The sequence below is a fragment of the Scyliorhinus torazame genome, chromosome 8 (genome assembly GCF_047496885.1).
Source record: "Scyliorhinus torazame isolate Kashiwa2021f chromosome 8, sScyTor2.1, whole genome shotgun sequence".
In the NCBI taxonomy this organism is placed as follows: Eukaryota; Metazoa; Chordata; class Chondrichthyes; order Carcharhiniformes; family Scyliorhinidae; genus Scyliorhinus; species Scyliorhinus torazame.
This window is the reverse complement of record NC_092714.1, coordinates 65,064,585-65,086,205: the sequence shown is the minus strand read 5'-3', so window position 1 is coordinate 65,086,205 and position 21,621 is coordinate 65,064,585. Positions and strand designations below refer to the sequence as shown.

The 21,621-nt window shown below is 42.9% G+C and overlaps 1 protein-coding gene across 5 annotated transcripts in view; it reads left to right on the top strand.

The window, feature by feature from the left end:
- wars2 (tryptophanyl tRNA synthetase 2, mitochondrial) overlaps window positions 1-19,879 on the top strand; it is a 73,331-nt gene extending 53,452 nt beyond the window's left edge. For all 5 annotated transcript variants that reach the window (XM_072513743.1, XM_072513747.1, XM_072513745.1 and 2 more), the window contains 4 exons: window positions 6,938-7,018; window positions 8,828-8,913; window positions 13,011-13,129; window positions 13,853-19,879. In XM_072513743.1, coding sequence (XP_072369844.1) covers window positions 6,938-7,018; window positions 8,828-8,913; window positions 13,011-13,129; window positions 13,853-14,301 — 735 coding nt within the window. In that variant the 3' untranslated portion in view covers window positions 14,302-19,879. The remainder of the gene's footprint in view (window positions 1-6,937; window positions 7,019-8,827; window positions 8,914-13,010; window positions 13,130-13,852) is intronic.
- The last annotated feature ends 1,742 nt before the right edge of the window (window positions 19,880-21,621 follow it).

Genomic DNA, 21,621 nt, shown 5'->3' with positions numbered 1-21,621 from the left:
CTGCTTCAGAACATTTTATTACTTAAATCTGTTTTCTCCTGCTCCTGATCATGCTCACTCTGGTCTTGATTGAGGCCTTCACCTCAGCTTGAAGCCTCAGCTTTCGAATACGGGATTGTTTCCAAGTAGTATTTAAAGTAGTGAGGTAGTATTTATTACATTACAAAGCGTTGGGAGCTTTATTGTAATGGTAATTTTTTCAATTGAGTTTCCATTAATCGTTATTCTGAAAATTCACGCTTGAGTGTTATTTCCTTTAAAAATATATATTTTTATTCAACTTTTAACATTTTAAAGATACAACCCAACAAGGCAAAACAAAACAACAAAACCCTCTGAACATCCACCCTAGCAGCTGATGGTAACCAACTCTTTAAAATGTAAGAAAATAAACAAACCCCATCTCTTGTGGAACCCCTCACTATCACCCCTCAAAATAAACTTGACCTTCTCCAAATACAGGAAGTCCATCAAATCCCCCAGCCATACCGAGGCACAGGGTGGAGAAGCTGACCTCCACCCCAACAGGACCTCCTTGCGAGCAATCGGCAAGGCGAATGTTAAAACAACTGTCCCCGCTCCTGTCTGCAGGTCCGACACACCACAGCCCCTCCTCCAGCGCTATCCCCAGCTCCTCCCACTTGGCCTTGACCCCTCCAATGACACCTTATCCTCCTCCAACATCCTCCTATAAATTGCTGAGATGACCTCCTCCCTCTCCAGCCCCATCACTGTCAACACCCCCTCCAACTACGAGGCAGGTGGTGTCACCGGAAAAGTCGGAAAAAGCTTCTGTGCAAAGTTCCACACCTGTTTTCCAAAAAGCATCCCCCCTGCAGAATCCCAACTTTCGCCATCAACTCCTCAAAACTCGCAAACCGTCCTTCTAGAAATAAGTAAATAACTCCTTCATCTCCATCACCTCCCCCGCTCCTCCCAATCCCGAAACCTAGCATCCAGCCTCGCCAGCTCAAGTACATGATTCCCTCAGATCGACATCACCGCATTGCTACTTTAATAGAGAACTACGATTCCCATGTTCTAAAGTATTGGATTCAAGATCGTCTGAAATGGATAAGATGTCGGTTTTCCAAAACAAGTTTTTTTTTGTATTATGCGTTTAAAAATTCTGCACAATCTGAAACAAAAACAAAAAATGCTGGAAAATCTCAGCATCTGTGACAAAAGGACAGAGCTAACGTTTCTAGCCTGGACGTGGTGTAGGTACACCCACAGTGCTGTTAGCAAAGGAGTTCCAGGATTTTGACTCACCCACGGTGATGTATTTCCAAGGCAGGATGGTGTGTGACTTGGAGGGGAGCTGGAGTTGGTGTTCCGGCCTTAATTTCCTAGCTGCTTGATGGTTACAGGGTTTGTGAGATTCTGTTAGGGAAGACCTGGTGAGTTGTTGCAGTGCACAGTGTAGATGACATGTTGCCACTACAGTGCACGGGTGGTGGAGGGCGTGAGTGGTCAAAGAGCTGGATGAGTTGTCAGTCAAGCCCCTGCTTTGCCATGGATGGTGTCGAGCTTCTTGTGTTGTTGGAGCGACACCCGGCGAGTCAAGTTATTCTATCCCACCCCTGACTTGTGCCGTATGGATGGTGGACAGGTTTTGGGGAGTCAAGAGGTGAGTCACTTGCCACAGAATACCCAGCTTGTAACTTGTTCTTGTAGCTAGTACACCTTTTGGATGTACGACTGCCACTGTTGATCAGTGATGGAGGGATTGGATGTTTGTGGAAAGGGTTGCACTCAAGTGGGCAGCTTTGTCCTGCCCTAGATGGTGTTGAGCTTCTTGAGTGTTGTTGGAGCTGCACTTATCCAGGCAAGTAGAGAGTATTTGATTACACTCCTGACTTGTGCCTTGTAGATGGTGGACAGACTTTTGGGTTCAGGAAGTGGGTTTCACGCCACAGGATTCTTGGCCTTTGACCTGCTCTGGTAGCCACCATATTTATATGGCTAGTCCAGTTAAGTTTCTTGTCAGTGGTAACTGCAAGATGTTGACCGTGTGGGATTCAGCAACAGTAATGCCTTTGAATGTTAGCTCCTCGCTTGTTGGAGATGGTCATTGCCTGGCACCCAAGTGGTGCAAATGTTACTTGCCACTTGTCGGCCCAAGGCTAGATATAATTCCGGTCTTGTTGTATTTGGACAGAAACTGCTTCTATATCTAAGGAGCTGTGAATGGCACTGAACATTGTGCAGTCATCTGCAAACATCCCCACTTCTGACCTTATGTTGGAACGGAGGTCATTGATGAAGCAATTGAAGACGGTGTGGCCTCAGACACTACCCTGAGGAACTCTTGTAGTGATGACTGAGGACTGAGATGATTGACCTCCAAATACCACAACCATCTTCCTTTGTGCCATTTATGACTCAACCAGCGGAGAGTTTTTCCCCTGATTCCCATTGACTTCAGTTTTGCTCGGGATACTTGATGCCATACTCGCTCAAATGTTGCTTTGATGTCAAGGGCAGTCACTCTCACCTCACCTCTGGAATTCAGCTCTTTTGACCATGTTTTAACAAAGACTGTAATGTTGTCAGGGGCTGAGTGACCCTTGTCGAATCTAAATTGAGCGTCTGTGAGCAGATTATTGTTGAGTAGCAATGATTGCACTGTCAGTCACCCCTTCCATCACTTTGCTGACGATCGAGAGTATACTAATGGGGCAGTAATTGGCCGGGTCAGATTTGTCCAATTTCTTGTGTACAGGACATGCCTGGACCATTTTCCACATTGCCAGGAAGATGGCAGTGTTGTAACTGCACTGGAACAGCTTGGCTGGTGATGCAGCAAATTTTGGAGCACAAGTTTTCAGGACTATTGTCGAATGTTGTCAGGGCCCCTAACCTTTGCAGTATCCAGTGCCTTCAGCCATTTCTTGATATCACGTGGAGAGAAATGAATTGGCTGGCAACTGACATCTGTGCTGCTGGAGACCTCTGGAGGAGGCAGAGATGCATCATCCATTCTGCACTTCTGGCTGAAGGTTCTTATAAATGCTTCAGCCTTGCCTTTTGCACTGATGTGCTGCACTACCCCATTATTGCGGATGGGGATATTTATGGAGCTGCCTCATCCAGTGAGTTGTTTAATTGTCCACCACCATTCACGGTTGGATGAGGCAGGACTGTAAAGCTTAGATCTGATCCATTGGTTGTGGAATTGCTTAGCTCCGTCTATTACTAGCTGTTTATGCTGTTTGGCATGCAAGTAGTTCTGTGTTGTAACTTCACCAGATTGACACCTCACTTTTAGATATGCTTAGTGCCCTGGCATGCCCTCCTGCACTCTTCATTGAACCAGGGTTGATCCCCTGGCTTGGTGGTAATGGTAGAGTGGGGCATGTGCCGGGCCATGAATTTACAGATTGTAAGTGAGTACAATTCTACTGTTGATGGTGGCCCGCAGCCCCTCATAAATGCCCAACCTTGAATTGCTATATCTGATTGAAATCTACCCCGTTCAGCATGGTGGCCATGCCACACAACACGATAGAGGGCATCCTCAGTGTGAAGAAAGGTCTTTGTCTCCACAAGGACTGTGTAGGGTCACTCATACCAATACTGTCCTGGACAGATGCACCTGCCATAGGTAGATTTGTGAGGACAAGGTCAAGTATGTATTTCCCTTGTGTTGGTTTCCTCACCACTTGCTGCAGACCCAGCTATGTTTTTCAGGGCTCAGCAAATAGTGGTACCAGATGAGGGGATTGACCTATGAGGAGAGATTGCAAACGCAAGGCCAATATTCTCTGGAGTTTAGAAGAATGAGAGCTGTTCTAATTGAGACATATAAATTTCTTAAAGGACTTAATAGGGGCCATGCTTACAAAATGTTAACCCCTGGCTGGGCAACCTGGAACAGAGGGTCACAGTCTCAGAATAATGGGTCAGCCATTTAGGACTGACATGAGGAGAAATGTCTTCACTCAATGGGTTGTGATTTTGGAATTTTCTCCCACCATCACTGAACATACTAAAGACGGAAGTCAATAGATTTTTGGGTACTCTGGGAATTAAAGATTGAGGATAGCTCAGGAAGGAGTTGAGAATGCAGGTCAATCCTGGCCTTGGTCAATGGCCCAGCAGGCTCGAAGGCTTAAATGGCCTACTCCTGCCGCTATTCCTTTACAATTTGTCATTGGAAACATGCTTTATAAGTGAAATGCCATTAGTCAGACTTCACTGTCTCAAAGTGGCACAGTAGCACAGTGGTTAGCACAGTTGCTTCACAGGGCCAGGGACCCGGGTTTGATTCCCGGCTTGGGTCACTGTCTGCAGAGTCTGCACGTTCTCCCCGTGTTTGCATGGATTTCCTCCGGGCGCTCCAGTTTCCTCCCACAAGTCCCGAAAGATGTGCTGTTAGATGAATTGGACAATCTGAATGCTCCCTCTGTGTACCTGAACAGGCGACGGAATATGGCGACTAGGGGTTTTTCACAGTAACTTCATTGCAGTGTTAATGTAAGCCTACTTGTGACCATAAAGATTATTATTATAGTAAGAATGTCTGCTCACAAAATACTCTAATGCATGGGTCGGCAACCTTTCACAATCACCATGTTAAGCCTACATTTATTCACTCTAATTTGGGGTTTTGAGTATCAGTCATACATTTTAATGTTTATGAAGTGTCTATATATAATTAAACTATTGTTGTATGTCAAGTAAATAAGGTTTTTAAAATTCTTAAAAAGCTTATTTTAAAATTAACTTACAATGCAGATTTAGCCAGGTTAGTGTACCCTTGCTTTTCTTTGCTGGGTTTTCCAAAGTATTTTGATACGTTAAGCTGCACACAGGCTTCCAAATGATCGGTTGTTAACCAACTGCAAAAGGGACAGATGACTGACTTAATGTGTGAAAATACCAGTTCATACCGGTATGTGTATCCAAATGCTGAAAGTATTACAAACACAATTTTCTTTAAACAGTTAAGTTTCACTGGCAGGGACATCCAGCAGGTCAGAATAGAGGCCCCATGATCTCTTTCGCGACCTTCACTCCGCAGATCTCTAAACTTTGCCCATAACTCCCTTTGCCGAGAAAGGTTGTCTCATGATTCATTTGAAAATGTCATTGAACACTTGATCTGAGATAAACAACACTGTCACAACAGGAAGCACAGGCAGCATGATCCTTCTTTTGAATAAATCCAAATATGTCTGTCCAAGAAGTCTGAACGGACATCTAACTTTGCTTTCTTAGGATCTGGCATTTTTTCATGTATATACCTCTCAATTTACAGTGAAAGAAATGACAACAGACGTCAAACGTAGTGCCCTGTTCCACATTACATGATATTGATGTAAGCAGCAGATTGGGTCTTAAAAATATCCCAGTAATTAATAAAACACAACATTTACTATTTAATTCTATCCATCATTTATCAATGTGTTACAGACAGGAGGGGGTTCAATTTAAACTGCCCCAATTTCTCCACTCTACCCATCCGTAAACAGAAAAATGTTTTTATATTCTGATTTCTTCTTTATAACTGGTGGTGTATTGTCCCCAACCCTTAAATTTGGAAATGTTCCAATCCTCTAATTAATGACTTGCACGCACAACTCAAGGAAAGAGGAAAGTTTTACGCACACGCACGTGGAGTTTCACAACATCCACCCCTTTTTACACACACACAATAAATGGGGGATAAGGAAAAAGGAACAGGGCACGGCCACAATAAAGATACAAGTATTTGTTTTACATGTATCTAGAGCCAGAATCAAGAGTCAACCCTTCCGACGGTAGGTTGGCTGATTGTAGAAGGCGTCACCTTTCAGGAGTGAGACTTGCCTGACATGAGAAGGTGTGTAGAATGATATTAGTTTGGAGGCACGAGCTCCGAGGTTCCAGCAGTTGGCAGGTTGGATGAGGGTATGAGGTCTTTTCTGCTGCTATCGACTGGATGGTAGACAACACAGCCTCTTGCCTGGAGTTCTGTTCAGAGGACAGACAGTAACTTCTGAAGTTAAATTCCAACAGACGTTATCACAGTGTAACTTGGGGGTGGTCATGTTGCATACCTCTTAGATGATGGACCCAGGATGGATATTCCCAAGACTGGAATCTAGGTGTTTAATTGGAGTCAGGATTCCTGTTTGCTTTTGGAGACACTGGTGTTGGGTCATAGAATCATAGAATTTACAGTGCAGAAGGAGGCCATTCAGCCCATCGTGTCTGGACTGGCTCTTTGAAAGAGCACCCTACCCAAGCCCACATCTCCACCCTATCCCCATCACCCAGTACCCCACCCAACACTAAGGGCAATTTTGGCCACTAAGGGCAATTTAGCATGGCCAATCCACCTAACCTGCACATCTTTGAACTGTGGGAGGAAACCGGAGCACCCGGAGGAAACCCACGCACACACGGGGAGGATGTGCAGACTCCGCACAGACTCAACTAACTGCTGCTTTCTTTGTTGAACCCATGGTGTTAGGTCTTTGGCCATAAACTCCTTTATGGGAGATTACATCTTGCAAAGATTTTTCCTTTGTTCGGAGGTACAAAGGTAGCTGAACCAGGTGCCTCATCGCCGTGGCCATGGTTACCTTGAAACTGCTCAAGGCATCAGATGACTGGCTGAACCATTTGTTAGTTCAGCAGTTCTCCATTTTTAACAGTACAGGGGGAAAAAATTACTTTATAAAATAATCCAGTTGATGAATAAATATATATATATATATTTTCCATCACGCTTCGACTGTGACAAATGTAACCTACCTTCTCGGGATAAGTAAATGACAAAATATTAGATTTAGAACTTTTTGTGCCATTAATTGGACTAGCAGTGGGAGCGCCACTCAAAACCATATTGTGCCATATGTTGTCAACCCCTGCTCTAAAGACTGGGAGGTTCCCAAACTCATTGTACATTTCCTAATTCACCAACCTGTTTACATGTATTATCTTACAGGTCTCCGAACATACAGAATTAGCTTGGATTCTGTGTTGTCTGACGAGTATGCCACGATTACGTCATTTACCTCAGTGGAAGGTACTCTCTTTCTTGTTGAATCTCTGATAGTAAAGTCTGTCAGAACCCATTACTTTGAACAGCTCTTTTTCTCTGGTGATATAGGTAATGATATTGGAAAATGTCAAGGGGAATTGGGGATGGGCAACGCCAGCGACACCGACATCCTGTGAAAGAAAAAAAAAATACAGATTGCAGTTGTGCATCTCTCCCTCCATGCATTAAATTGAAACTTCTTTTCAATTAAGTTAAATATTAGTATTTCAGAGTTGGCCAATGGCAATTGGGAGCCTCACAAACAAATTGTTTAACAAGGGAGATGATTCCTGTAATTAATCAATGGAACAAATAACATTAATTTTATTGTTTCAAGACCCCACTGACCATGCTTCAGCTTGTTTTCTTGCAGTTGCACAAAAACAAAGTTACACAGTGACCAAACTCTGAACCGGTGCAACTCATTTTGCACTCTCACTCTACAAAGTTAAACTGGAGTGTGACGGTGTAAAATGAAAAGTTAACTTGTAATGTTAGCTTTGCTATGTGGTTAAACAGATGCCTCTCAGTCAACAATTCAAGGGTTTAAGCCCTACTAAACCTTGAGCATCAAAATTGGCACTTCAATGTATTACTGAGAGCACCATGTTACTGGGTGTGATTTTCTTTTTTTAATATTTTTATTGGCATTTTCCAATTTTAACAATTTAACAATTAGACACAAAACACATAATATTTACAGAGTTTCTTATGTACAGTTTGACATGTATCGCTTTCATTGGCCCTCCCCCTCCTCCCTCCGTTGATAGTCGGGCTCCATCCTGGCCCCTTCCGCCCTGAGTGTTGTATTGTTATATCCTTTACTTCATTTTGTGATTTTTGCTGTTACCCCTATGGCTTTGTTGGGGGGGGGGGGGGTCTCTATCTGCCACACACACACACACGCACACACACACACTGAAGACAGCTACTCTTGGACATGGCTCCACGCCCACAACCTTGGACATCGCCTCAAAGAAGGCCACCCAGAACCCAACAAGTCTGGGGTAGACCCAGAACATGTGGGTGTGGTTGGCCGGGCCTCTCTGGCATCATTCCCATTTATCCTCCGGAAAGAACCTGTTCATTCGGGTTCTGGTTAGGTGGGCTCTGTGCACCACTTTAAACTGCATGAGGCTTACCCCTGCACAGGAGGAGGTGGAGTTGGCCCTACTTAGTGCTTCACTCCAGGTTCCCACCCTATTTCTATCCCATGTTTGCCCTCCTGTTTCTGTTTTGGGGTGTGGTTTTCTTCAGGTAAAAAGTGAACATGATACCCTGTCTGTTCAGGGAAATGTAAAAGATCCATAGCTCTCATTGGCAACAAAACAGTGGAATTCACCTAGTGTCTTTCCCAACACTTTTTCCTCAACCAAAATCAGCAAAAGCAGATTTTTCTACTGTTTGTGGGGTCTTGCTATGTATAACTTGGCTGTTGTGTTTCCCTAGACAACAATAATTACTCCTAAAAGGTCATCCATCGGCTGTAAAGCATTTTGGGATATCCTGGGGATATGAAAGATATTTTCTCACGTGTTATTTTATCTTACCCAAAGGGTGAATCATGATATGTCCTTCAGCATTTTGATAATTATAAGCATTTTCTTTATTTTGTTTTGAGGAAAGCAAAGGGCAACTTTAGGACATTCCCTTATGTACAACTCTAGTTTTCTGAACGTATTCTGCATCAGAAGTCCAGCCAGAGTAAAACTATTGATAGTAGCAAACGTCTTTTAATTAAAAGCAAATTGCCCAATCCTTGTAATGATTAGTATTTTTACTAACTTTTTACAGGTGAAAAGCTCTGGCCAGAAGGACGAGGGAAGTTTGGGACTGTTCACTTACCCAGTCCTGCAGTCTGCCGATATTCTGTTATACAAGTAAGAGATATTCATCAGCATACTAATAGTTCTAATTAAATTTGTGGATTTGCTCGTCAGTCTCTTGGTGAATATCACATTTATACTGCCTGGATGGAACTCCAATGATCCTGCCCAGGAGAGACCTCTGAGCACCTGCCTTCTGAGGGTGGCAAGGGTGAAGAATGTTCTCTGGGTGGGGGACTTCAATGTCCATCAACAAGAGTGGCTCACTAGCACCACTACAGACTGAGCTGACCAAGTCCTAAAGGAAATAGCTGCTAGACCGGGTGTGCAGCAGGTACTGAGGGAACCAACAAGAGGGGAAAAACATACTTGACCTCATCTTCACCAATCTGCCTGCTGCAGATGTATCTATCTATGACCGTATCAGTCAGAGTGATCACTGCACAGTCCTGGTAGAGACGAAATTCCATCTTCATATTGAGGATACCCTCCATCGTATTGTGTGGTACTACCACCGTGCTAAATGGGATATTTCAAACAGATCGAGCAACTCGAGACAGGACAACCGTCACACACTGTGTGCCCTCAGCAGCAGAATTATACTTAACTGCACCCTCATGGCCTGGTATATTATCCACTCTACCATTGCCACCAAGCCAGAGGATCAACCCTAGTTCATTGAAAAACACAGGACTACTTACATGCCAATCAGCATGAACAGCAAGTAATAGAGCTAAGCGATTTCACAACCAAGTGATCAGATCTAAGCTTGATAGTCCTGCCAGATCCAGTTGTGAATGGTGGCAGACATTTAAACAACCCAGTGGAGGAGGAGACTTCAGAAATATCCCCATCCTCAATGATGAGGGAGCCTAGCACATCAGTGCAAAAGATAAGGCTGAAGCCTTCGCACAATCTTCAGCCAGAAGTTCTGAGTGGATGATCTATGTCAGTCTCCACAGATATCAGATTTCAGCCTATTCACTCCACATGATATCAAGAAACGGCTGAAGGTACTGGATACTGAAAAGGCTAAGGGCCTTGAAAATAGTCCGGCTATAGAACTGAAGACTTGTGCTCCAGAAATTACCATGCCTCTAGCCTAGCTGTTCCAGTACAGCTACAACACTGGCATCTACCCAGTAACGTGGAATGTTCTGCTCGGGTCACTCAGCTCCTGACCTTACTACAGTCTTTGTACAAACATGGATAAAAGAACTGAACTCCAGAGGTGAGGTGAGAGTGACTGCCCTTGACATCAAGGCAGCATTTGACCGAGAATGGCATCAAGGAGCTCAAGCAAAACCTGAGACGATGGAAATCAGGGAAAAACTCTCTGCTGGTTGGAGTCATACCTTACCCAAAGGAACATGGTTGTGACCATTGGAGGTCAATCATCCCCGTTCCCAGACATCACTGCAGGAGTCCCTCTGGGTATGCCCTAGGTACAATCATCTTTTGCTGCTTAATCAATTAGCTTCTTCCATCATTTGTACAATCCCAGCTAATGTTATGACTGGACAGTCAGGTCCCCGATCGCAACCCTGGCTTAATAGATCGTAGCTTTTATTTTTTGTTTAGAAACATGGATAAACAGAGTCATAGGACTGCCAATTAACTTTCAACAGAATAATAAAGCATTTCTTAAACAAGAAAAGATTATCTATAGTAAACTACTCCCTCACCCCCACTACACCTTTACAAGTATATACAAATTTATAAGGATTACACAAGTTACAAAATAACTTAAATTCTAATGTTCTCAGTAAGTACACCGTCCATGTAAACCAATAGGTGAAATGTGGTCAGACACACCACACTTTGAAACCAAGTGGCAGATGGCACCCAGAATAACTTCTATGGATTTCTCATCAAATCCCCCAGATGCTTGGCACACTGAGCGCCAACTGATCTCACTGGAACTCTGACTTCCACACGAGTGTTTCCAAACTCCCCTAACACTAACTCCACTCAAAAGAAACATGCCTTGGAATCTTCTCCCAAACGACACTTTCTCTCGGATGCCTGTACCAAGGATCTGTGGTGATATGCCTAAGAGCCATATTATAGTTGGATGGTATGAGACCTCCAAACAGCAGGTGGCAGTACAGACACACCATGCGGTCTCAAGACCAAGGTCATATAAAGAGAGGCTCATCCGACCATCTGCAGAACATGAGATCGAGGGTAATAAGACGTACATGTAACAGGTCAGCAGAAGTTGTAAGTTCCAGAGCAGTAGCAAGACTCCACGAAAATGTGCTCCATATCGGATTGCCATCCTACCGCACAAGACATAATAAGAGGAACTTGGTTTGGCAGATCATGAAGTTCAAGGGACCAAACACAACCGGATCCACTTCCAGGATTTCAACCTCTCCTTTTAGTCTTCCTCTGCCTTGGATTGCCGCATGCATTCAAACTTCCACACAATCTCTCAGGTAAGCTTGGCTAGCCAAGCCAACGGAACACTACTGCTTCACAGGTTATATTAAATCATCACCAAACTGTTAATTTACCTTGGATGTCTGGCTTCTCATCTTAAATCTGATTCATCTCGCTGTCACTTTAACTCCAAGCACTTTCTGCTTTGTTCTTTAACTTCACCCAACAGGATCTTGTTAAACTTGTTGTTCTTTGTTCCTTTAACTTAACTGTCTGCCTGAGACATATTTTTTGTCCCAACTCCCTGATTTCAGAACTTTCTTTTGGGAAGTCTGCTCCCTGCGGTTCCCTTGGCCTGTCGAGCTTCCTCTGGTTCCAACTTAAAACAAAGCTCAAGAGTTCTTTCTAACCTAATGTGACTTCTGGTTGCTATGCAATAGCTTCATCTTTCTTTAAATACTGTTTACTTTCACATCGTAAACCCTTTAACTACAATGCAGGCTCAGTTTGCAGTGACTAAAACCCACAAAAATGGAGGTACTTTGTTTAACATGAAGTTAACTAAAGTTTTAACCCTTCCTTCGCAGCGGCTGCAGATAGTCCTCCATTGGCCGGCGGAGGGATCTTCTGGTCCAACTGCTATCAATGGGGTTTCCCATTCAATGCAACCCTTACCGCCGAGAAACCCACGGCGAGGGTGCGTCGTCAGCTGGACTGAAAGATCCCGCCAAGGTAAACGAAATGGGAATGTTCACCAAGGCAGAACGGCCCACATCCCATGGATGAATTTTTAAAAATGTTTAGGGAATTCAGGCGCACGGTCAATATTAAATTAACTGAAGATAATTTTTTTAATGGACCAAGAGACCCAAGTACCCATGGGTACTTTGGAAGTCCAGTTTTCCACCACACTGGAATAATAATATATAATAATAATCTTTATTGTCACAAGTAGGCTTACATTAACACTGCAATAAAAGTTACTGAAAAAATCCCCTAGTTGCCACACTCCGGCACCTGTTCGGTGACGCAGAGGAAGAATTCAGAATGTCCAAATTACCTAACAGCACGTCTTTCGAGGCTTGTGGGAGGAAACCGGAGCACCCGGAGGAAACCCACGCAGACACTGGGAGAACCTGCAGACTCCGTACAGACAGTGACCCAAGGTGGGAATCGAACCTGGGACCCTGGCGCTGCGAAGCAACGGTGCTAACCACTGTGCTACCATTTTTTGCAAATTGCAAATCGTTTGGCGACAAATTGAATTGGTGTGAGACTGCCCATTCTCCACAATGTCACACCACTTTTGATGCAAGATTCAGGCCAAATTCATAATCTGAATATCGTCTGCAACTTTCATCTACTGCTTTACAATCTCAAAACATTTTGCACCACTGTGTCATGAGCGATCATTCAGGGCTCTTCACAGGTACAACCTTCGACTTCTGGCTGGAGGAGGCATGAAGTAGGCAGGGTGCCTACACTACCAACATAATGTTATCATTGGGAGGTTCAAAACATTTTGGGGTCCAGGCCTCATTTCAATGCCTCCCATGGGTTCTGGGCACAAAGTTTGCTATTTGTTGGAGAACAAGAGTTCTCTAGGAACCCCGTTTGCATGTTAACCCGAGGAGTCCACTGCTTCAGACAGGCATTGTGCATTATCGGGTAGCCACAGTACTTGTTATTAATCCTTTCTTTGAACTGTTAGCTATTTTATTCTTTTGGAAGGATCTAATCGTAATTGATTTTTCTTCTCCTATAAGATCAACCCATGTGCCTGTTGGAGAGGATCAGATACAACACCTGGAGCTGGCGCAGGATATAGCGCGAATCTTCAACAATCAATATGGCTGCTTTTTTCCCATACCAAAAGCTATTCTAAGTGAGTACAAGATGAACTACTAACACTCTTATAGCGCCTTTCATGTAACACATGACCAAACAGTTTCACAGGACATTGGAGTAAACCAAGTAGGAAAAAGTCGTAACAGGATTTTTGTTTGTTATTCTTTCACATGATGTGGGGATCTCTGGCTAGGTCAGCATTTATTGCCCATCCCTGGTTCCCTTTGAGATGGTGGCAGTGAGCTGTCTTCTTGAACCACTGGAGTTCATGTGGTGCAGGTACACCCACAGTGCTGTTAGGGAGGGATTCCAGGAATTTGACCCAGCAACAGTGAAGGAATGGTGATATTTTTCCAGTCAGGGTTGTTGTGACTTGGAGGGGGATCTTCCAAGTGGTGGTTTTCCTGTGTATCTGCTCACCACCTTCTAGATGGCAGCAGTCGTGGGTTTGGAAGGTGCTGTCTAAGGAATACCGGTGAGTTCCTGCAGTGCATCTTCTTGATGGTAAATCCTGATACTCTGATTCAGTCCAAGGAAGCAGTCAGGAAAAGGGATGGAATGGAATCCTGACGTATGAAGTTTATGATCGGAACTGAATAGAATTGATTTTATCTGGTCCATGTTGAAGTGGAACAAGATCAGACCCAGTGGCTGTTAGACCGAATTTGCACAAGAAAGATTGCAATATTGAGTATTAACTTATGTTTCAATATTACTTTACAAATAAACATTTTTATATTAATCCCTCCTCTCATTGCAGGTGAAACTAAAAAAATTAAATCATTGAGGAACCCTGTTGCAAAGATGTCAAAGTCGGACCCTCAAACGTTAGCGACTGTCAATATCACTGACACGCCCGAGGAGATATTATTGAAGTTTCGCAAAGCAGTAACAGACTTCACCTCTGAAGTGACGTATGACCCAGAGACACGTCCAGGGGTATCAAATCTGGTAGCAGTGCACACAGCAGTGACTGGAATGACTGTCGAGGAGGTTGTGCATCAAAGCAAAGGGCTGGAAACTGCACGCTACAAATATGTGGTGGCTGAGGCTGTCATCGAGAAGTTTGCACCAATTAAGAATGAAATTGAAAGACTTAGGGCCGAGAAAGGTTTCCTCGAGCAAGTCTTAAACCGTGGAGCTGAAAAAGCAAGAGAATTGGCAGGCCCTATGTACCATGATATCCGAAAACTGATTGGCTTTAGCTAACCATCTATCAATTAGGAACTGTAGCTACTGAGTTATGTGAGCAAGATAGTCAAATCTGCTTGAAGTGGAAGAGTTAATCATTGTGTACTTAAAGGGGGGGTCAGTGATTATTTATATGTGTATTTAGAGTCTGTACTTTTTTTTAAGTGTATCTTGACACCCACACATTTTTTAACCTTTGGGTAATATTGTGGGGAGGAGTGGTGGGTGGATTCCCGAGCTGATTATCAGTCTGTTGAACTGTAGAATCCGTGGCCAACAAGCCTTGGCATTGGACTCAGACCCAGAGCATCTGGCCCAACAGTAGGAACGCTACCATTGTGCCACAAGGCCTCCTTAGGATCTGCACTGGTTATCATTTACTGAGTATAATTGATCAGAATTGGAATAATGATATGTGTGGCTTTTTTAAAAATGGAACCTGTGAAGCATACCTTGGTTGGCTGGTAAATGGAGGGTGCCCAAAATCATGACTTGGGAGTAAAAATAAGATTTTTGACCTGTCTGTCAAAGCCTAATTGGATCCAAACTAGTTCCCAGAGCAAGTGAAATGTGTACAATCAGACTACATTATAAGAAGTTGGAGCAGGAGCCGGCCATACAGTACCTCGGGCCTACTGTGCCATTCAATAAGGTGATGACCAAATTTTAGCATCAACTCCTTTCCCCCTGCACATCCCTCTCTCCCTGCAAATTCCCATATCCCTTGAATTTCTTGGGATCCAAACATCTATTAATGTCTTAAATGCTTAAGAATCAATCTGTGGGGTACAGAATTCCATAGATTCACAATTCCTGAGTGAAGAAATTTCTCATCTCAGTCGTAAATGGCCTTATCCTGAGATGATGACCCATGTTCTAGACTCTCCAGCCAAGGAATCTGCCCCTCAGCATCAACCCTGCCAATTCCTCTTAAGAATGTTGTATGTTTCAATGAGATCACCTCCCATTCTTCTGATCTCCAGAGAAAATAGGCCCATTCCACTCAATCTCTCCTCATAGGACAGCCCTCTCATTTCATGAATCAACCGAATGCACCTGTATAATACCCCCTCCAAGGCAACTATATCCTTCCTCGGGTAAGGAGATCAAAATGGGTCTGAGGAGGGGAAGACGGGTCAGGGGAGTAGGGTGAGTCAAGATGGGTTGGATAGGGGTAGGATGGATCACTGGGCTTCATGTTGTCCAGTGACGGGGTGGGAACAGTAGTCAGTGGGTCCACTGTGGACTCAGCAAGAGTCAGTATCATAGTTACCCAGGAGTTAGAAGTGGTTTCAATCCTTCTAACCTATTTAGGTAACTATTCATGAAGAGAGCTGGAACCATCCAAAGTCTTTGAGTTAAATCAGAATATTGAGCAGTTCCAGTGCAGGGCAATTGCCCATTAGAAGTTCAATCTTCCTGGGTAATTCCCATGTCGGCCTCATATGGGGACTTACTTCCAGGTGATCCCCCAATGTATTTTCTGACTTATCTTATGAGTAAGATCAACGCCCTGGAGATCAGAGGTTCTAGGCCATTAACATTTAAACCTCTGGAGAACAATTCCAACGAAAAGCCATTGTTGCTAAATGTGCAAGTTTTCATTGAAAAATAGAAGCAGTATTTATAGTGAAAACCAATGAAATCCAAATCCTCAAATTTATAATTAAAATAGTTGTGATATGTATTGGATTGTGAATTCAATAGTGGCCTCATTTCACGATTGATTGGAATGAAAACACATGGAGTTCAGCATGACCCCGTGACTGTGTTCTCATAATAAACAGTGTAATCAAGCCAGAGATGGTAAATAGAAAAACTGTGGACTTTTAGAGAATGCGAAATCTCCAGCAGAATCTAAAATCTATTTTATCATTTAATGATCTCCCCAGCTGACGGCACGACTCATGCTGAAATGCCATTGCATGTTAAGTCTGCCATACCGTGATAGATCAGCCGAGATGATGAGTTTTGGCATCTCCGCAGTGGGAGGAGGATTCAATTAGTCCAGTCAACCCTGCCCTCACTCAATATCAATATATTTTTCAAAAAACCGATCAAGACCAGGTACACCTACGTGATTATTTCCCTCCTACACACTTTCCCGTCCATCCTTTACATGGTTGCTGGGTGTTGAGGCCAACTGTACCATCCTGACAGCTTTGAACAGCACACATCAAGGGTTAAACCTTGATTTTCCTGTTCTCTAATCATTACATCTCTGTTACACCTTGGATTTAATTACTGAAGCATTGAATTTAATTGATCTCTTTTGGCAATAAATGGAACACATCGGTACATAAGGCAATAAAATTATTGATCTCAAACTGTGGGGACTTTGGGCATATGCATCATTAGTGGATACATTTCAGGGAGAACTTTTATTAGCATCGGGAGCTTTGGAGATATGTATGTTATGGGAATGGGAATACTGATATAATGTTTACATTTATCCGAGTGCACTCCATGTTGTTCCCACATTACTTTTGAGATGCAGACATTGTTGTAATTAATTAGCTGTTAAGTGCTTTAGGACAGCCTGAGATTGTGGAAGGTATTATATAGATGTGAGTCTTCCTGCTTGAGATGTTCCTGGGTAACCTATGAAGTCAACAGACTTCAACACTCTGAACCTGACAAATATTGAGAATAACTGCTGTCCGCAACAATGTGAGAGTTTCCTGTATGGTTTGTATTCCTCCCAGTTACTTACTTCACAGCTGAAAGCTAAAGAGTACGTGCTACATGCCCAAGGGATACACCATAACACCAAATGATGCATTGTATCTGTTATTGATCTCGTTTCTGGCATTTTGGAGTAGCTGCTGACTTTGTCTAGTTGTGCAAAATTCTTTACATCTGACATTTGAAAATGAAATGAAAATTTTCCGTGACCTCATCCAATCTGGCCAGTGAGTTCCCGTTAACACAGCCAACAGAAGACAGATGGTTCATTTTGGGACTTTAAGTTTTCAACTTTAGCCACATTGGCTTAACAATAAAAGAAAGTCTGTGGTATGGTAAATTCTGTAACTTATTTTATAATTGCACCATGTTCCCAGCTCACAAAATAAACAACTTTTTCTATCATATATTAATCACAGAATACTACATGGCAGAAGAGGCAATTTGGCCGATTGAGTCTGCACCAACTCGTGAAAGACACCTGACCTCCCTATCTAATCCCAGTTGTCAGCACTTGGTCCATAGCCTTGAAAGTTAAGACATGCCAAGTGTTCATTCAGGTACTTTTTAAAGGCTGTGAGGCAACCTGCCTCTACCATTCTCCCAGGCAGTGCATTCTAGACCGTCACCACCCTTTGGGTAAAAGATTTTTTTCCTCAAATCCCCCCTGAGCCTCCCACCCCTCACCTTGAACTTGTGTCCCCTTGGAACCGACCCTTCAACTAAGGGGACCAGCTGCTCCTTATCCACCCTGTCCATGCCCCTCATAATCTTGTGCACGTCGATCAGGTCTTCTCTGCTCCAGCAAAAACAACCCAAGCCTATCCAACCTCTCTTCATAACTTAAATGTTCCATCCCAGGCAACATCCTGGTGAATCGCCTCTGCACCGCTCCAGTGCAATCCCTTCCTATAATGTGGAATAAAGTGAAAGAATGGTGGAGAATCTGCTCATGAACTGCCGCCAAAGTCATTAGAATCTCATTAAATTTCAACTTTAATATGTTCCAACCAGACTAAAGATCTGCAAAATGTTGGGAAGCAAGATTGGTGTTTTTCTCCCGCACCTCGTGGTGCACGAGGCATATTTTCCTCTGTCCCCAGAGCGAAGGTTTTACCTGGAACTGGTCGCCAGAAAGAGAAAGCAGGATAGTCTACAGTAAATCTTTGGGATGCACTGCATGCCGAATTAATATAATATGGTGATTTCTCAAAGTAAAATAGCACAGTTACACGGGCACGCAGATAACCCACGCTACCCAGTAAACTGAACATTGTTTATTATCACAAATCACTCCTAGCCCTTTCTCTGACTTGTTCCATTTCTTTATATGGCTCCAGAGGGAAAAATATTAAAATTATATATACTTATCACCTCAAGTGATCTCAGTTAAATTGTCATGATTGAAATCACATCCGATTTAAAAGCAAGTGCAAGTATAGCCACTGATGCAGAAACCACATGTGCGGACACATATGGGTGGCTTGTGATATGCGATTTTTTTTCCATGAATCATCTCATGTGGAGGTCGAACCCATGTGTGAAAAAGTACTTGTACGGCAGGCATCCAGTGGTCTGCACTGTTTGTGTGACTGCTTTCATTTTATATGTACCATTTTAAAATAACTCGTTTTGTCGGAGTTCCAACGTTTAGCTGTTTAATGGGTCGTGGGAGTGTTTCAACCATTGTCTTATGCCATAACTGCAAGTTTAATTGCAATTGCTTCATGGGCCACACACACTGCAGTAAAAGCACAATGTTCCATCTTGGAGAAAGCTAGCCACAACTTTTATTGCAAGTTAGATATGCGACTTCTCGGGTTGATTCCATTTCCAGTTGCATAATAGCTGCCATTGTCTTACGTACAAAAATGGCCAGGGGGTGTTGAGGGGAGGCCATGTATTATCGCCCACTAGATCCTTTTGGCTGTGGATAATTGCAAACATGTCAGCCTTGACCCCGTATATTCATAAGTTGGCCTCGCTGCGGTAGAGGGTGGGATATTCATAGTGTTTCATTCTATTCGCGATGTATGTTCACTTCTATTATATAAAACAAAGCTACTTTGGGAATAGTGTGCGTGGTCTACAATTCATCTGACCTTTGTTGTCTTCAGTCTGCACTTACATTGAGGCACTGGAGTAATGCATGATTTGTTTTCTCCAGTCATACAGCGCTCAACAAATTCCCAGAGAATGACAGAGTTGTGACAGTACTGAAGGAGGCCAATTAGGTCTGTTCTGTCTATGCCGGTTAAAGCAGACCTCTTTAGACTTGCCACATCTTAACTGAGCGGTGGTGGTTCACCAAGAACCTAACAGGAGGTGCAAATCCCATGAGCATTCCCATCAGATGATAGGGCCCAACATGTGAATGGTAGAGTCGAGGCTGAGATGTATGCGAGCACCCCCAGCCAAAAGGGCCAGTTGGCAGATACTATTTGGCCTCCTCGGTCCGTCCCGACCTGCATAGATGCTAACGTGAGCTGAAATCGTTCATTCCAAAAGTAAGTGCATGAGACCCACCAAAAGACTCTTGGCCCTGGAAGCATCTTGCTATGCTGCTAAATACATGTGCGACAGAGTTGATCCCCGGCCATGCTGTTTCAGTATAACTACCGCATCTACTTGACAATGTTGAAAGTGTTAGAGAGGGTTTTACCTGGAACATTTCGCTAGGAGTTTTCTCAAATTTCCACTCTGGTGGGGTTATCAGGACAGTGCTACTGAAATTACAGCTATGCAACTAAGTCAAACTAAGCATTTATGGAATACCTTTAAATACACGTTCTCAATTCAGGAATTTCAAGCTAACTATCCTTTACAAGCAGCGCTAGTTTTTTCTTTGAGATTTAAGAACTGTCTTGTTGGATTTTTTGCTAACGCCCATGATTAAATATCCTAGAAAAGAGTTAACTGGATTTAATGAGCCTCATTTTCATTTGAGCACAAACGTAAATCTCGTGGTTGAAAATCAGCCCTATAGATCCTGCTCTGGTTTCATTTCCACTTGAGTCCAAACTAAAAATTCCTCTCGATGTTTAAAAACTAGTCATTAAAATTCAACTACAAATTGTAAGTTTGATGCAACCTGTTCCCAAACTGTGTCTTGGACATCCTCACAAACCTTGTTAGCAGAGCAAGCACACCGATCTCTGCAACAATCATGCCAGGATAGCCCAATCTGTTGACTTCAGTTTTAGCTGGTTGCGAAATTTTATCCGCACATTCAAAGCATCAACCCAAATGTTATTCTGAAATGCATTAATTTTGCCACAGTAATATTCCAGTAAGTTATGGTGCTATTACGGTTCTTGAGCTTGTATAAAATACTCTCATGTTACACAAATTAGAGCACAGCAGGGGGTTATTCGGCCCATTGTGTATAGTCTGATCCAAGCGACGCATTTGGAGCTGTCTAATACAATTTCCCTCCCATTTCGCTATCCTTTAATATTCTTCTTTTTCAGTATTTATCCAATTTCCTTTTAAACGATATAATTTCTGCCTCAGGGGCTGCTTGCCATATAAAGCATTCCGTATTCTAACAATCCTCTGTAGAAAAACATTCTTCCAACTTTCACTTTTGCTCTTCTGGTAACTATCTCGAAACAAGATTCAGTTGCTGATAATTTGCCACCCAGTGAAAACAAGTCATTTATTTTTGGTTCTCTCAAACCCTTTTGTAATGTTGAAAGCTTTGTAAGATTTTCCCCCTTTAACCTCCTCTGTTACAGTGAGAAATGAAGTTGTTTTCAAACATTCTTTCATTTCAGATATTATTAATGAATCTTCTCAATACTCCTTTCTGGGTAGTGAGGTCCCTGGGCTGCTGCAGGCAACATTCCTAACCAATGTCCTAAAAACATAATTTTCTTGCTTTTTTATTCCATGCCATTTGTGAATAGCCTAAAATAGCACTTTGTCTTTTTGAGGTCTTAGTGCCTCTGCACGGCCACCTTTAAAGATCTGCACACTAGAGTTTATTTATTTAGGGTCTTCCTGTTTATGGATGTAGTTCCTTTCATTTTTTCCTCCCCTGAAATTTGTATGTGACATATTATACTTGTGCTCCGTGTCTTTAGGGTAATCACATTAGTAAAATATTCTGAAAATTGTCAAGAAACTAATAAATATTTGGGTTCTGAAATATGAGAAGAAAATATTGGAAAAACAGCATATGGGTTAATTCTGATGAAGGGAACACACCCAAAGTGTCATTGCCCATGCTTTTCTTTACAGATGCTGACTGACTTGCTGTTGTGTTCTGTAGCATATTCGACTTTCCATGTTGTGTGGAATTATTGTTGCTTAGAGAATAATCAAATTTGCTCATGTTTCATTGTATCGTTACAACTTTTACATTGTGTTGAAGGCCATGCCTCTCCTCAAAAAGGATGGTTGGACTGAGAATGTTTCCCTAAGGAACTCATCCAGCAAGAAATATAAAAACAGACAGGAGATGCTCCTTCTAAGTATAACAAGGAAGAAAGTCACTAAAGTAAGCATTGGTACCTTAGAGAATGAGACTGGGGAATTAATATTGGGAAACAAGGAAATGGCAGGGGATTTAAGCAAGTATTTTGTCTTCATAGTAGAATATCCAGAAAGCATCCAAGAATAGCAGCAAGTAAAGAGGCAAAAAGGAGGGAG